Genomic DNA, 16689 nt, shown 5'->3' on the forward strand with positions numbered 1-16689 from the left:
ATAAAGGCACCTAATAATTGCACTCATGCGAAACCTTTTTGTAGTAACTTGGCGTGGTACAACTTCTCAATAGTGACGGCGCTTTTCCGACGAGTTTTTGATATCGTATATGATTGTTTTCGACGTACTGGGGATTCTCAGAAGCGCCCCCAAATTCAAAAAATGTTGGCAGGGTAGCAACCTAAAAATTCTATCATATTAACGGACAGAAAAGAATTTAAAGAAGCAAACAGATGAACGTAATTGTAGAATATTTGAAATGGAATTTATCATAAAATTTGCAGAATATGGTTTAACCATTATCATTATACACTAGAGTGACCGCAACTTATGTGGGGAAAGGGGAAAAAAATGTCGGAATCTTGTTCGCCTTATCCTATTTCCAGATATTGGGATAGCCAAAATTTGAGCCCGATTAAACGACGTTTCACAATTATATGGAAAGAGGATTCGTTTTGTGGGGTTAAGGCGAATAAGATTCCCACATTTTTTTTTTTTTGCCCCATATAAGTTGCGGTCACTCTATTATGCACAGCTCATACGCTATTGTTTGCGGACTGCCCCGTAATCTTAAAATAATACAAGGCCTAAACGAAGTTTGGAGAATAATTTCATAAAAAAAATTGTAGTCATCTGTTTCAGATATGCCACCTTCTTACTACATCATGTTCGTGTGTTAAGGTTGAATTACACACCATGCGTCAATCCGTGCGTTGATGGAAGGGTTGATTATTTCTGTTGGCGGCAGACTATTCGAGCTTTTGATTTCATGGAGAAATTTCAACTCTTCAATCATCGGACGCATTGAACGCATGGTATGTAATTCTACCTTTACTTATTTCTGTGCAATATATTTCATTGATATAAAATACAAACACACTGGTAGAATTTATATAGTTTTACTCAAATTAATAAACATCAAACAATTGATCACAATGATTCTTGTGAGCTTCCCTCTTGAATATGGCATGACAATTTTTTGCGATTTTCAATTCCATACCAATTCGCTCGTTTTCCAGAACCAGGATTATAAATCAAAGGATTTTATTTTCGATGCAATCACAAAATTTTGTGAAATTGTGAACAGGCCTGATTGAAAATGTATATCTTACATGAAGGTATGCGTTCTAGGACGCGGCGACTACTAGGATTATACATATACGATGTCCCATAGGTAATTAAACCATATCATATTATCATAATATAAAGAAATAACAATAATTTCCTAAATAATTTATTCAAAATCGGCCGATAAAAATTGATCACCTGTGTCCCATACTGTATCCATTTCATTGTATTACTTTATATAATTAAGCAATGTTTGAATTCAAAACACTTTCAAATTTGATTTGAAGTTTATCTCAACCATAATGCTACTTTTAATGAATTGCCCATTAAAAAGTATGGCATCACCGATAGGTAGATTCAATTGTGAATAATTAATAAAATGACAGTATCAGCTGATATTACATATGGTTATCAATAAAACAGCGAACATTAAACGCAATAGAATTCTTAAGAAATCCGTGTAAAATGGGAAAATTACAGTGTGAACAAGTACTACAAGGACATAAAGGCCGCATTTGGTGCGTTTCTTGGCATCCCAAAGGCAATGCTTTTGCCTCATGTGGTGAAGACAAGACTATTCGCATATGGTCGATGTCCGGTAATAACTGGACTACCAAAACCATTCTTTCCGATGGTCACAAGAGAACAATTCGAGATGTGGCATGGTCCAAATGTGGACAGTATCTTGCTTCTGCAAGTTTTGATGCAACAACAGCGATATGGTCAAAGACTTCTGGTAAGTAGAGTAGGCAATAACTACAAGAATCTTATAGCAATTTTGCCTTACAGGAGAATTTGAATGCAATGCTACTTTGGAGGGTCATGAAAATGAGGTGAAAAGTTGTAGTTGGTCTAGCTCTGGAACTCTTTTGGCCACATGTTCTCGCGATAAATCTGTTTGGATTTGGGAAGTAACCGGTGATGATGAATTCGAATGTGCCGCCGTTCTAAATGCACATACCCAAGATGTTAAACGTGTAGTTTGGCATCCCACTAAAGAGGTTCTTGCCTCATGTTCCTATGACAATACCATTAAAATGTTTGCTGAAAATGCTTTGGATAATGACTGGGAATGTACCGCCACTTTGCCGGGTCATTCCAGCACTGTTTGGGCCATAGATTTTGATGCCCAGGGCGATCGACTCGTTTCCGTTAGTGATGATTGTACTATGAAGGTGTGGCGTGGCTATGCTCCGGGCAATCAAGAGGGTATTGCAACTCCAGACAATGAAACTGTTTGGAAATGTGTCTGCACTGTTGGTGGCGAACATTCACGCACAATTTATGATGTGTCATGGTGCAAATTAACTGGCCTTATTGCCACAGCTTGCGGCGACGATGCCATTAGGGTGTTTAAAGAAGACGAGGAGACGTCCACTAAAAATGAGCCTGTCTTTGTGCTGGCCTCGTCTCAGGACAAAGCTCACATGCAAGATGTAAATAAGGTATCGTGGAATCCTGTACAACCAAATCAGCTTGTATCGTGTAGTGATGATGGTACTATAAAAATATGGAAATATACGGAGTAAGAAATAATGCGGATAAATGAGATTTTTTGTTCATGTATTTTTGTAATAAATTAGGAAATAATTTCATTATTTTGCTAAGAAAGGCTCTTGTAAGGTTTTGTACAATTTTTTGGCTTTGCGAGGTCCCAAACCTATGACTTGTGATAAACGATCTTCACTGGCATTTATCAAATTTTCCAAGTTACCAAAATTTTGCAAAAGCGTAACAGCATCGGTTTTATTTACAGGTTTTATGTTTGTGAGTGCGGAAACAAGCTGAAACGATGATGTTCATGTGAAATCTTTTCAAATAAATACACTTGCCATCACTTACTTTTTGATGTGGATTTGATTCGACTCGTTCCATAATCCAATCTGGGGGTCGTTTCTCAAACAACTTATATGTTTCTATCATTTTACCAGCTTCCTCAGCGTTCCAAGCAAGCATAAGAGTTAAATCCGCCAGCAGACTGATTCGAGTTAAACTTTTAAGAGCTCCCTGTGGCTCTGGAGTATCGACTTGTACCAACAACACACGTAACTCATACATTTTTCCCAATTCTTTTAGCCTTTGACAGATATAATCAGGATTTAGTGTGTGATACTTTAAGGATAAATACAAAATACATGTCGTACGTCCCACTACATAGTCGGGTATAATGTCGTCACGAAACTCCAATGGACAATTTTGTATAGATTTTAATATAGGATTTCCTCGTTGTTTCGGATGTACCAGAATACAATGTGGATTAGCTGCTGTCTTCTTTGCACCTAAGCTGGTAGTTGATGTTCCTGCATCATCCTCTATTGGTTTTGTTTGTGATGGCGGCAATGATTGGCTCGTTGTTTTAGCGTTCACTTTTGGTTCTTCTTTATTTGGATGGGGAACCTTTCGTGGTACTTTTGCCGCTGTGGGAAGTTCCATTGTAGCCAGGGCCATATCAAAGGAATCATCATAATCATCCATGAGTGTTTTTCTTTTGCGTACAATTAAAATACAATACAAAAGTCTTGCAAAATTGAAATCGCGTTGTAATTCACAATGACCGTTTATTCACAATAGATGAACAGATGATGATATAACATGGGAAATGATTTAACATTAGCTCCATTCGTGTATCCAATAAATTTTGATAATTAAAGGCCTGGTTATGCATCCAAAGCGTAGCGTGGCGTACCAGCTGTTTGTTTTTGATATACGACAGCCCATACAAACGATTTTCCAACGTTTGCACAACGTTTGCGTTCGTAAAGATTCAGAAAAAAACAAAAATTTACGTGTCGTTGTCGTATCAGTTGATCAAAAAACAAGCGTCATCGATGAAAAATGCGATTAGCGTGAAAATATATTTCATTAAAAATGTGGTAGTATGTTGGTTTTGGTTAAAATGGATGAGGGGAAATTAATATTTTTCGTGAAATTCATTTAAAATGTAAAAAACAATCTTTTTTTTGCCAGTTCTTGATTTTTAAGTCGTTCGTTCTCTTTCAAAATTTTAAACCCTCCCGTGTAGGCAATAAGGTACTACACCTAATTTTGAGTACATCGTATTCAAAATACAAGAAATCGTTTACATTAAAAGGTGTGTACCTAATATTTTTTGAATTTGACGGCGATTGTTGCAGTGTCACTTACGAGCAAAGACAATAAACTTGAGGAAGATAGTTAATTGGCTTGCGTCATACCAAATGTTGCATTTACCATGTTAGTTCCATACATGTTTGTAATTTTTTTATTTATTTTTCGTTTTTATTTTTTAAATGAAAAACTTAATTTTCTTAATGAAACAATGTTAAATTTTAGGCTACAACAAAAAAATTACATTTTCCCCTTTATGGAAATTTATTTCGTGCACTTAATTTATTTTTATTTGCATTTTAATGATATGTCAATACTTGTCGTATACGCGTTTGGTTCGAGTATGAAACTAACACGGTAAATGGTTTGATCTCCTCAGTAGCCAATTTCCTATCTTCCTAGAGTTTATTGTCTTTGCTTACGAGTCCGTGGTAGCGATGAGGATGAAATGGAACTTTGAAATGCTGGCAGAGGGTGTTGTGATAGTCGTATAAATGTTATATTTATGAGAATGTATAAATGTAAAATTAATAACCATCTAAACAATCGTATTTTACTTCACCACAATGATTCTTTTACAACTATCTTATAATGTACTTTTTCTGATTGTTTGAAGGGGCTCTTATTGCCGTCGTTCTAAATTTGGTAAAAAAGGGAACCTAATAATTGCACTCATGCGATACTTTTTTGTAGTAACTTGGCGTGGTACAACTTCTCAATAGTGACGGCGCTTTTCCGATGAGTTTTGGATGTCGTATACGATTGTTTTCGACGTGGTGGGGATTCTCAGAAGCGCTGTCAAATTCAAAAAATGGCAGGGACATATAACATAATTTTTTTCATTAATAATAGAATGATGTTGATTTACAAGTTGCAAGTTACGTGTTGCAACGTCTATCAGCCAGTGTTTTTATTATCGATGGAGGCAGCGTTTCTGTAAAATATCTGAAAAACAATCACTTTATTCCATTTGGAAATCCAAAAATTGTTCACCAATATACCTTTTACAATTTTAAGCGAAATAACTATGTTTTCAGCACCTCATTATCGATTTTATTTAAATAAATTATAAGAAGCTAGTTGCGCTTGGTGTTTCACAAAATAAAAAATGTCTCTTGTAACAATAGTGATGGCAAAATACTTTCATGTACATTTCATACTTTTTCATACGCTTCCCCCATCACAGTTGGCGGTTGTTGCAGTGTCATGCGCTTTACAGACTATCAGTTATTCCGGACGAAAGTGCTCGTGTCGATCATATCCCATATATTGTGCATGGCTGAATAAGTGTGTAAATATAACCATAGCGATAGGCGGTAGGCGAACATTTATTTACGTGTATTTCTTATGGGAAGCCCAAAATCCGCGACGGAATACCGTGACGGCTAGCGGCGTGTCGCTAAATTAAAACTTATTCTAAGGGCCAGTTTCTCAATGTCTTGTTATTATTTATCGTGTCGATAAAACAGCTGATCCCATACAAAAATTTTACTAACCGGAGGTCTATCCACCGGTTAAAATTAATCGGAGGATGAGAAACTGGCCATAACTCTTTGGAGAAAACTGGTATAGTGTTGCCATCGCTTATCAATTTTTTTAACTCACCACTAGGAATTGCTGTTGCCTGGGCACGTGTAGATTATTTTTTCTTGAAATAACTCAACAAATAACAAGCCATTGTATGTTTTTATTCAAGCCATTGTATGTTTTTGTCAAAGCGTGCTGTATTGACAACAAAAACGCTAGGAAACGTGAAAAAGGGAATTATTCGCCGTCAAGCTTATTGTATTTGCCGTTGCGGCAAAAATGTTTCGCCTACCGCCTATCGCTATGGTTATATTTACACACTAAGGAGGTTGAATCACGATAACAAAAACAACAAATTTCAATATGTTGTTTACAATTTTAAGAAGTCAAAATCAGCTGATAAAAAAATCGTATGGCATTGGTAAAAGTGGCTATTATTTATTCTTTCAATTGTCCTGAAAAAATAATTAAAATCCAGAGAAAAATAAAGGTTCAAATTTAATTGTGTCACCTATGAGTGATTGTGAAGTGGATAATTCATCCGAGGAACGCCGATATGAGACAAATAAGACTATAATACCCACCAAAGTTAAGAATGGAAGTCAGTCAAATGGATCTTCGCCATCTATTAAAAAAAAAACAGTTTATGATGCAGTTTAAAAACTGATGTGCGTGGTATCCCTGCCAACATTTTTTGAATTTGGGGGCGCTTCTGAGAATCCCCAGTACGTCGAAAACAATCATATACGATATCAAAAACTCGTCGGAAAAGCGCCGTCACTATTGAGAAGTTGTACCACGCCAAGTTACTACAAAAAGGTTTCGCATGAGTGCAATTATTAGGTGCCTTTATAGATCAATTTAGAACGACGCCAATAAGAGACCCTCCAAACAATCAGAAAAAGCACATTTTAAGATAGTGGTAAAAGAATCATTGTGGTCGAGTAAAACACGTTTGTTTAGATATTTATTAATTTGATTAATCATTTACAAATTCTTAAAAATATAACATTTATCATCACATTTAACATAATTTTTTGCATTAATGATGATGTAGAGTTACAAGTAGCGAGTTACATGTTGCAGCGTCTATCAGCCAGTGTTTTTATTCGATGGAGGCAGCGTGTCTGTAAAATATTTGAAAAACAATCACTTTATTCCATTTGGAAAATCAAAAATTGTTCACCAATATACCTTTCACAATTTTAAGCGTAAAATCTAAAACTTTATTTTCGTTTTTATTTAAATAAAATATAACAAGCTGGTTGCGCTTGGCGTCATAGACCAAGGAAGGTATAGACATGTAAAGTGAATTCACAGCGCTGTAGTTTGTCTGCACACCGTAGAGGGCTCTTTTTCGTCTGCAATTGAGTGATTTTTTAATTTGGCTTTAATTTGTTTTCTTTCCTTTGTTCTCTCGTTGAAACACCAAATATTGTGAAAGGTTATAAAACACTGTTCATCCACACCTTTTTTGTAATGCAAATTGACTAATTTATACGGTTATTCTCGTTTTCCAAAAAGAAATTGAGTCACTTGACTGCGCAATTGAGTGGAATGACTGCGCACTGCAAATAAACAAAACCATGGTGAATTGTCAAGGTATGTCTATTTTAATTGGTCTATGTTGGTGTTTCACAAAAAATAAAATGGCTTTTGTAAAAGTAGTGATGGCAAAATACATGTATGAAGTACATTTTGTACTTTATGATATGCTGCCCCCCATCACAGTAGGATGGTTGTAGTGACATTTACGAGTCTGTGGTAGCGATGAAGATGAAATGGAACTTTGAAATGCTGGCAGGGATTATGGGTCTGGAATATGTTATCAAGATACTCAAGTCATCTTTGAACAATTCTCCAGCTATGAATGCGCGAGTTTGTTTGAGATGCATTTCTATGCAGTGTCATTTTGAGAGCTGCAATCACAATAAACATATGATTTTGACATCTTAAAATTTTGTCGAAATAAAAAAATTGTAATGATAAGGGCCCATGATTTAACCTTCTTGTTCAGCCATGATATTGTGCACATTATAAGTTAAGTCCGAAGGCATAATCGATACAGCTGCATGTTTATGGAATCGATAACACATTTACCGATTATTTTTTCATCGCCGACAAGTCGTATCGATCCGACACACTGTAAGATTCTTTACAAACACCGATATTCCGTCCGGAATAACTGATAGTCTCTAAAGCGCATCACGTACGAGTCTGTTCGCGATGAGGATGAAATGTATCTTTGAAATGCTGGCAGGGTGGTAGGGATGAGGATGAAATGGATCTTGAAATGCTGGCGAGGATACGCTTCCCCCATCACAGTTGGCGATTGTTGTAGTATCACTTACAAGTCTCTGGTAGCGATGAGGATGAAATGGAACTTTGAAATGCTGGCAGAGTTGTAACAATAGTGCTGGCAAAATACTTTCATGTATATTTCGTACTTGTTGATATGCTTGCCCCACAACAGTTGGCGATTCTTGTAGTATCATTTACGAGTCTATGGTAGCGATGAGGATGAAATGGAACTTTGAAATGCTGGCAGGGATAGATACCCTCAAATATCCATTGCTATGAAAAATTTCGTTTCAACGCATATTTTCACTACGTTACGTTTCCATTAAGTATCCTGCAGTACATTCTCTCTCATCAAATAGTTATTCACAATATTGATTTGTTTACATTTTTCTCATTGTTCTATGCATTTGTTTTGTATCTCTCCCAAAGACCATTAAAGAGGTCTTTGGGGTCTTTGCTTTCCCCATACATTACAAAAACAACCACCCACTAAAACACCATAACACGGTGCATTACCTATGCGAAAATTTCTCTACACGTTTGTCATTTTGTTATCAGTTTGCATTCCATCAGAAAAAGTTGTATGCTTGTCTAAAATTCCTTTGAACCATTCCGGAAAAGATTAATGTGGTTGTCATGAATGGCTTGATTGTGTTTAATAATGCCAATGATGTGGTGTATCAGAGATTCAATAAAGTGTTACAAATTCATCTACTGGACAAAGCGATTGACCACGGCTTGTTGCCAGAGGATTTCTCAAAGGATAGTTGTGGACCAAAAGTAGATCAAAATGTGTTGGTACAACTCTTCAGTCCCATAATTAATTCCCAGAGAATAATGCATTGCCAGTTTGACAACTGTTATTCCAGTATACAATGTGAAGAAGATTTGAATTTGGTATTTGGCGAGGTATTGGGCTACCAATTCATATCAATAGCTCAGGACAAATTGGAGCTAATGCAAAGGAAAATGGGTGTGGTTATGGCATTGGCCAAACATTTATATGGACCCAATTTGTTTGCAAGTGATGTCCAAGAGGAGTTGTTTAGCAAGTGTATGGAGTGCTATGAGGACGAAATATACGACACCAATTTAATACTACAAGTAGAATCTTTACCACGATTATTGATCAACGCTGAGCTAAAGAGAGCTGTAAAGGGCAGTTTGGATAGAGCATTAGATTGCTTGAGGGATGGTGGTCATATGAAATGTCATGTCTTAATGTTTGTTGGAGTAAAATTCTTGGCTGTCAACTCAAGTAAGACAGCGTTGCCGTTGAGTCCCTCAGATTTGTTGTTCTTGGCGCTATTAATACGAGCTCTTCAGCGGGATTCCCGAGGACTTAACAAAACCATGGCCATCTTTCTTCAAGGTATTGCCCAAGATCCACAATCTGGTTGTGTGCCATGTATAGCCCACTTGAATAAGTTGAATAAGGGTGTGGTGTTAATACAATTGGTCGAATATCCTCCACTAACAGTTGCCAGCAGTCTCTACGATACCTTCTTTGTTTTGCAAAAAATCATTTCCATACAAATGCAGGGAGATGCTGAGGCTTTAAAACCCACCTATGAGTCTTTAGAATCGTTTGTACGCCAATCATTGGATGCTCTCAAGAAAGTCAAACTCAAGGGAGATGATGTGGAGAGTTGTACGAAAAAATTCTCCGCCAAATGGGAAAATCTTAAGAAAATGTATAACGAATTCCTTAAAACCTACGAACGAGACTTGGTTGTAAGGATTGAGTCGAATATTCCATCATTCCTAGAAGATCTGAAGCTCTTATTTACATTGACATGTTGCGACTCCTCTTCTGTTAACTTTCAACAACTTCCTGAAGTGGCCTCAGTGGTTGAGGGAAAGCTTTTGGAATTTGCCGAATTTCTAGCCGTAAAGGCCGAAAGAAATGTTACCATTGAAGCTTATCTAGATGATTTCCCCGGTCTCATTCACTTCATCTATATCAATCGTTCATCTGGTCTAATGATTTCGCCAGACTTGAAGACATCTAATCCTTTAATACCATCGACGAAACTTTTCGAAATGTTGGAATTTTCCAGAAGACATTTGAAAAAAGGACATTCATCATTGATGTGGAAAGATAAAACCTTCAATTATGCTTACTTCTTGTGGTTCGAAGACCAATCGACGGGATCATCGAGATCCATAGACTTGGAGAAATATTTGAACTTACCCTCGGCCAATTCAGCTAATTCATTTAAACCAAATTTTGAGCCAGGCCTCTTGGCTGGTGATTACTATCAACTTCTGACCGAAATATGCTTTCCCAAGACCCCGGTGAATAAAATTAAATGCTACGAATTATTTTTGGTTCACCTCGGTTTGGTAACAGCCACATGTGCCGTCGAACATGCCAGACGCTTGGTGGCCACAATTGCTGATGTTGTTGGTGACGATACATTCTAAAGGATGCCATATTTTTGTTGATAAAAAAAAACAGACAAAACTTTTTATTTATTTTATATTAACTAAAAAAGAAATAAAAGTGCAATATTTATTTTAAATTATGACAAGACAATTTACATGATGTGGTTTTCATTTTTGGTTGGTGGATTCGATGGTTATTGCATGCGATTCTAATCAACATATAAAAATGAATTGAATAGAAATCGTCTTTTCATAATTTGCGGTAATAATTAATAACAAATAATCGACCGCGTAGAACAAAAGTTGAATTTTCAATTATCGCAAATTGTAAATAATTAATACTGAGCAATTTTGTTTATTAAGAGCAACAAAAGGTGATCAATTATTTTTCATTCTTGAATTTTCATAAATTTTCCAGTCAACCAAAGTGACTTTTGTGATAAAATAAATGAAAAAATTGTCAATAAAAAGGGAGATAAAACATAAGCCATCACTGATAAATGTTTTAAGATTTGACCGTAGCTTGAATTGAATTCTTGATCCTATGTATGCAACGCAAGCACGCTTCAAGCACTTCCATGACCTTAAAACCGTCTTATGACTTTGTCACAATTCGTAATGAAATTAGGCACTATTTGAAAATGAAGAGACTGTAGTTTCTGAGTTGATCAGAACTTCCATTCTTTCCTATATCGGTTGAATTCATCGATAACTGTGTCACTTTTACGAAACTCAACGTAACCGGTGCCAATGTACTTGAAATTTATAAGAAATATGGCTGAAGTTTCTATGGTAAGAAATAAGATATGGCAAGAGCGAAGGGATCCCATGATTTTCGTTGGACACATTTTTGTCAGGTTTGTTGTTCTTGGCGCTATTAATACGAGTCCTTCAGCAGGATTCCCGAGGACTTAACAAAACCATTAAATCAAATTTTCCTAAATAAAAACTCTCATTTATTTATAAAATATGTATTTCTACAATTTATAAGTCGAAACGACTTAAATAGACAATTATTGTTTTTTAAATAAAACAAAATATTATCCATTATTTAGAATTTATAACAAATCTTCACAAAAAAATCCTAAATAAACTAAAATTCTTATTTAGATTTACTTTTTGCAGATGTCGTAGCCTCTGTTATGGATCTTTGTAAATCTATAACCATAATGTGATTTTTGGCTTCACTCAAACGCCACCAACGACCCCAACGATGTTCTTGGCCAATTGCTGCATATAATTTAGTTCCTTCGGAATTAAAAACTAAGCTATTGACAAAACCTTCCACAGGAATCTCTAATAGAGGTTTCAGTTTGCGGAAATTTTCCACACATTGCCATAGGCGAATATAGCCATCACAGGAACCTGTAAATAAAAAGAATATATTTTTTTTAATTCGATACAATCAAATAAATATAGTCTCAAATAAATAAAATAATTTTGCGGTAATTTTAAAATTAAAAAAAAAAATTAGGAGTTAAAAATTGTTGGGCAACTAACCAGTAGCAAATAAATCTGTATTAACTACACATGTTAAAGCTGTTATCCAATTTGCTTCGCCATTCGATTGAACACCATGCGTTAACGTTGCAGTGTGTAGAGGTTTCTTCTTCAATGCATTCCAGAGACCTATCGACCTGAAAAATATGAATTGTAAATTATTTTTTGTTCTCTTTTAATCTGGTATGCGAACGGATTATGATGATATTCAGATAACAAAACATTTAATTTTCATCCAAGCCACAGAACAACGATGTGCAAAGAGTTGACATTGAAAAAAATTGCAGTCTTCGTTTTGGGAAAGGGTGAAAGTGGCTTTGAACTAGGGCTTTTTCCGGGAACGGGATCCCGGGAATTCCCGGGAATTTGCTATTTTTTCGTTCCCGCTTTCCCGGGAATTAAGTGCGGGAATTCCCGGGAATTTTCTTTACAATATTTTATATATAATAGAGGGTTTTATATGGCAAATGACAGTTGAAATCTAGTTAAAGTGGTTTTTGGAAGTATGTTATAATGTGAATGACTATGATACCAAGTAGTAGTACTTGACTTGTGGGATATACATAGCTGTAGGTTCTAACCCAGATTCTAACGGGCTCCCAATTGTTAATATGAAGGTTGCTTTTCTTAATTTATGATTGTCATATTTCTGTAAACCGGCATTCCGATAGACTGGTAGACTGAGTAAACCTCTATAAAGGTAAAATATCCCGTACCTTATGTAACCCACGTTTGCAATTGCATAATTTCAAAATTTTATAATTATTGCGAGGATGTTTTAATGAAATATAAAAATTCTAACCTTTATTATACCCTGCGCCACACTGTGGAACAGGGTATTATAAGTTAGTGCATATGTTTGCAACACCCAGAAGGAGACGAGATAGACACATGGTGTCTTTGGCAAAAATGCTCAGGGTGGGCTCCTGAGTCGATATAGCCATGTCCGTGAACAAATTTTTGTAATCAAAGTCTAGGTCGCAGTTTTAGTCCAATCGACTTCAAATTTGGCACAAGTATGTGTTTTGGCTCAGAATAGATCCCTATTGATTTTGGAAGAAATCGGTTCAGATTTAGATATAGCTCCCATATATATATTTCGCCCGATATGGACTTATATGGCCCCAGAAGCCAGAGTTTTACCCTAATTTGCTTAAAATTTTGCACAAGAAGAACAATTAGTACTATAGTCAAGTGTGCCAAATTTTATTGAAATCGGTTCAGATTTAGATATAGCTCCCATATATATCTTTCGCCCGATATGGACTAATGCGGTCCCAGAAGCCAGAGTTTTACCCCAATTTGGTTGAAATTTTGCCCAGTAGAATTATCATTGTAGCTATGCGTGCCAAATTTGGCTGAAATCGGTTCAGATTTAGATATAGCTCCCATATATAGCTTTCGGCCGATTTACACTCATATGACCACAGTGGCCAATTTTTTGCTCCGATTTAGTTGAAATTTTGCACAGGGAGTAGAGTTAGCATTGTTGCTATGCGTGCCAAATTTGGTTGAAATGGTTCAGATTTAGATATATCTCCCATATATAGCTGTCGGCCGATTTACACTCATATGACCACAGAGGCCAATTTTTAACTCCGATTTAGGTGAAATTTTGTACAGGGAGTAGAATTAGCATTGTAGCTATGCGTGCCAAATTTGGTTGAAATCGGTTCAGATTTAGATATATCTCCCATATATAGCTTTCGCCCGATTTACACTCATATGACCACAGAGGCCAATTTTTAACTCCGATTTAGTTGAAATTTTGCACAGGGAGAAGAATTAGCATTGCTGCTATACGTGCCAAATTTGGTTGAAATCGGTTCAGAATTAGATATAGCTCCCATATATATGTTTTTCTGATTTCGACAAAAATGCTCAAAATATCAACATTTTCCTTGTAAAATCGCCACTGCTTAGTCGAAAAGTTGTAAAAATGAATCTAATTTTCCTAAACTTCTAATACATATATATGGAGCGATAAATCATAAATAAACTTTTGCGAAGTTTCCTTAAAATTGCTTCAGATTTAAATGTTTCCCATATTTTTGTACTAACATTGTGTTCCACCCTAGTGCATTAGCCGACTTAAATTTTGATATTTAAATGTATGTATTTGGCACAAACCTTTTTATATAGCCCCCAACACATTTGACGGATGTGATATGGTATCGAAAATTTAGATCTACCAAGTGGTGCAGGGTATAATATAGTCGGCCCCGCCCGACTTTAGACTTTCCTTATTTCTTTAGATATATATTCATATGGCCACGGAGGCCAAAGTTTCAAAATTTCACAATTATACAGCTTTCAGGAAATTTGAAGGTTTTAAGATTGTATCAAAAATTTTGGTATACATAATAGTGAAGAGTGTAATATAGTCGGCCTCGTCCGACTTTAGACTTTCCTTACTTGTTTAGATAGTTAATTTCAAGCTTATGCCTCATACACATTAGGCTCGAAATCTATTAAAAATTGATTTTAAATCCGTTATTTATAAGGCAAATAACAGTTAAAATCTAATTAAAGTGGATTTTGGAAGTGTAATGTGAATGAGATATTAGGCGATAGTGTTTCGCTTTTGGGAATATTGACCAAATATGTGCACATAGTGACCCCGTTGTACGATGGTAAAATCGAAACTAGTTTCTTTCATTTCCAAACAGTTATTTAATGTTCAAAACATCCCTCTATACTAATAGTGTGCTTCCGAAAACTATACCCAAAGAGACTGTCTTAGCCATTGTAAAAAAATTTTGTATTACAAAATATTTCGTATTTTAGTACGATTTATGGCTGGTGTAAAAGATCAACTGAATATACAAGCACGAGTAAACCAAGAATGGCTAAAATTGTCCAGCATTTTATTTCGGAAGAAACCAATTGTGATGTAATGTGCCAAAATACTGGCAGATTACATTCCTTTAGCTGGAAAATCGTTTTATGACCGACTCAGCCAATGTCATAGCAAAATGTGGTCATGTCGTGCAAAAGGTAACGAATTCTGAAATCTATATTAGGTTTGGACGTTTTTGCCATTTAAGTAAAAAAAATTAAAACAATCTTAAGGTGATCTCCTCGGCCTTGGTAATCTATATTTCGGCTAGCATGGGTTAACCCAATATAATCGAATGTTCTGATATTCAGATTATTTAGATTTAGTTATGCACTATTTGCAAAGTGAGATTCACATAAACTAGTCTTTTCAGTATACTATTTTCAAGTAGAGTTTTTGCATATCACGTTTTCCAATTACCACAAAAACTCACCCATCTGTTCCTCCTGAAATGAAGTTTTCATCGTTCAAAAACTTTACACTTTCAATGCTGTCACGATGGCCGTTGTAGATCAATTGTGACTCTTCAGTAATTTTCCATATTCTTAGAGTACAATCAGAACCACCTGAGGTAATGGCACGTTCGCGGGATAAAGCATCTATGCCAGTAACAGAAGCCTGATGGCCAAATCTATAAATAAATCAAAAAAAAAATCAGAAAAACCATTCCCCATGTCAGCAGATACTACTTACAAACTTTCCACATAGGCCATTTCATCTAAAGACCATATTTTTACAGATCGATCACGAGAAGAAGAATATAAATCATGTGTATCTCGGCGAATAACCAAACCCGTGACAACATCACGGTGTCCATGGAGAGTTTTCAAATGTTTTAATTCTTTTGGACACCAAACCTGAATAGTATTACCGCCATCGGCTAAAGCTAAGAATCGAAAATCTGATGATATGCACATAGCTATGACATGTGACCTTCTCTTGATATCAGTATTTTTATCCTCATTGTGAGGTTGTACATTAAAAGAACCTTCAACTCGTAGAGTTTTTAGATTCCATTTCAAAACGAATTGTGTTTTGGCTCCGGAAAATAAATATTCACCATCCGGCGATAAGGCTAATGAGCACAAAGGCAAATGTTGTTTTTTGTGTTTCAGCTTAACTATATTTTCGGCATCGTATCCCTCTATTGATGCCGCTATATTCCTTCTTAATTTCCCCACACTGTCCAAGTATTCTGTTTGTAATCGATGTGCAACATGATCACGTATTTCTTGATCTTCTGCTTTTTCGGCTTCTTGCTTTTCTATTTCTTCAAGATACTTCTTGGCTAATCGCAGTCTTTTGTCTTGTGGTGTTTCCTCTTCAGCTTCATCTGATGAGAACACCAAATTTGGGGCTCCATCACCCTCAAGCCCACTTTCATATTCACTGTCACTGGCTATTTCCTCATCTTCCTTTTGAGGTTTTTTCTTTGCAGGCGGCTTTTCTTGGAAGCTTTTGCTTTTATTTTTACCTTTGGCGCCAGCACCAGAAGGGCCACTCTGGAACTGTAATTGAAACATGAGAACAATTTATAAGATGTTGATGATTTTTAAATTCTTACCTTTCGTTTTTTATTAGTTTTCGGTTCCTTCTTTAGAAAAAAGGAGGAAGACATATTTCTCAAATGATTCTGACAGAACGTTAGTTGTAATTGGTGTTAATTCAATAATGTTTATATATTTTTTTAAATAAAATCAGCTCAACAGTTTTCGTTTATATGTTTGGTTGGTTGATCCAAAATACACGTGAAAGTTATTTGACAGTTTATGGCTCTCTTCTCTCTTTGTAGGAGCTGTCACATTATTTGTTGTTATTGCAATTCACAAATGATGGTTAGCTCGATATGACCCAATAGGAAATATCAATAAACATGTGTGAGGATTTATCTCCATGGGTCGCAGTTGGTTTTCTAGTTTATAAAAATTTTACCTAAATCGATGTTAGTATTATTCCACAAGCATTTAATTAGACATTTG

The 16689-nt window shown here is 35.7% G+C and overlaps 4 protein-coding genes and 1 long non-coding RNA gene across 5 annotated transcripts; 2 read left to right on the plus strand and 3 right to left on the minus strand.

The window, feature by feature from the left end:
• Positions 1–1463: 1463 nt before the first annotated feature.
• Positions 1464–2666, plus strand: Ciao1 (cytosolic iron-sulfur assembly component 1). Its single transcript, XM_075299581.1, has 2 exons — positions 1464–1804; positions 1858–2666. Exons 1-2 carry the CDS (start codon positions 1534–1536, stop codon positions 2595–2597), a joined length of 1011 nt encoding a protein of 336 aa, XP_075155696.1. The 5' UTR covers positions 1464–1533; the 3' UTR covers positions 2598–2666.
• On the minus strand, positions 2615–3640 carry Ercc1 (DNA excision repair protein Ercc1). The gene is made up of 2 exons (XM_075299582.1): positions 2911–3640; positions 2615–2852 (listed from the first exon to the last, which is right to left on the minus strand). The coding sequence occupies exons 1-2, from the start codon at positions 3541–3543 to the stop codon at positions 2664–2666; spliced, it is 822 nt and encodes a 273-aa protein (XP_075155697.1). The 5' UTR covers positions 3544–3640; the 3' UTR covers positions 2615–2663.
• A 2996-nt stretch (positions 3641–6636) lies between these two features.
• LOC142232111 (uncharacterized) lies at positions 6637–7263 on the minus strand. Its single transcript, XR_012721029.1, has 2 exons — positions 6877–7263; positions 6637–6809 (listed from the first exon to the last, which is right to left on the minus strand). It is a non-coding gene; the product is annotated as an uncharacterized LOC142232111 (long non-coding RNA).
• A 1141-nt stretch (positions 7264–8404) lies between these two features.
• Positions 8405–10526, plus strand: HPS1 (Hermansky-Pudlak syndrome 1 protein). Its single transcript, XM_075300021.1, has one exon. The coding sequence runs from the start codon at positions 8620–8622 to the stop codon at positions 10408–10410; it is 1791 nt and encodes a 596-aa protein (XP_075156136.1). The 5' UTR covers positions 8405–8619; the 3' UTR covers positions 10411–10526.
• A 775-nt stretch (positions 10527–11301) lies between these two features.
• U3-55K (U3 small nuclear riboprotein factor 55K) lies at positions 11302–16484 on the minus strand. The gene is made up of 5 exons (XM_075300640.1): positions 16275–16484; positions 15404–16218; positions 15144–15341; positions 11872–12008; positions 11302–11736 (listed from the first exon to the last, which is right to left on the minus strand). The coding sequence occupies exons 1-5, from the start codon at positions 16326–16328 to the stop codon at positions 11474–11476; spliced, it is 1467 nt and encodes a 488-aa protein (XP_075156755.1). The 5' UTR covers positions 16329–16484; the 3' UTR covers positions 11302–11473.
• Between the last annotated feature and the right edge of the window lie 205 nt (positions 16485–16689).

Source organism: Haematobia irritans, chromosome 3, assembly GCF_050003625.1.
Source record: "Haematobia irritans isolate KBUSLIRL chromosome 3, ASM5000362v1, whole genome shotgun sequence".
NCBI lineage: Eukaryota > Metazoa > Arthropoda > Insecta > Diptera > Muscidae > Haematobia > Haematobia irritans.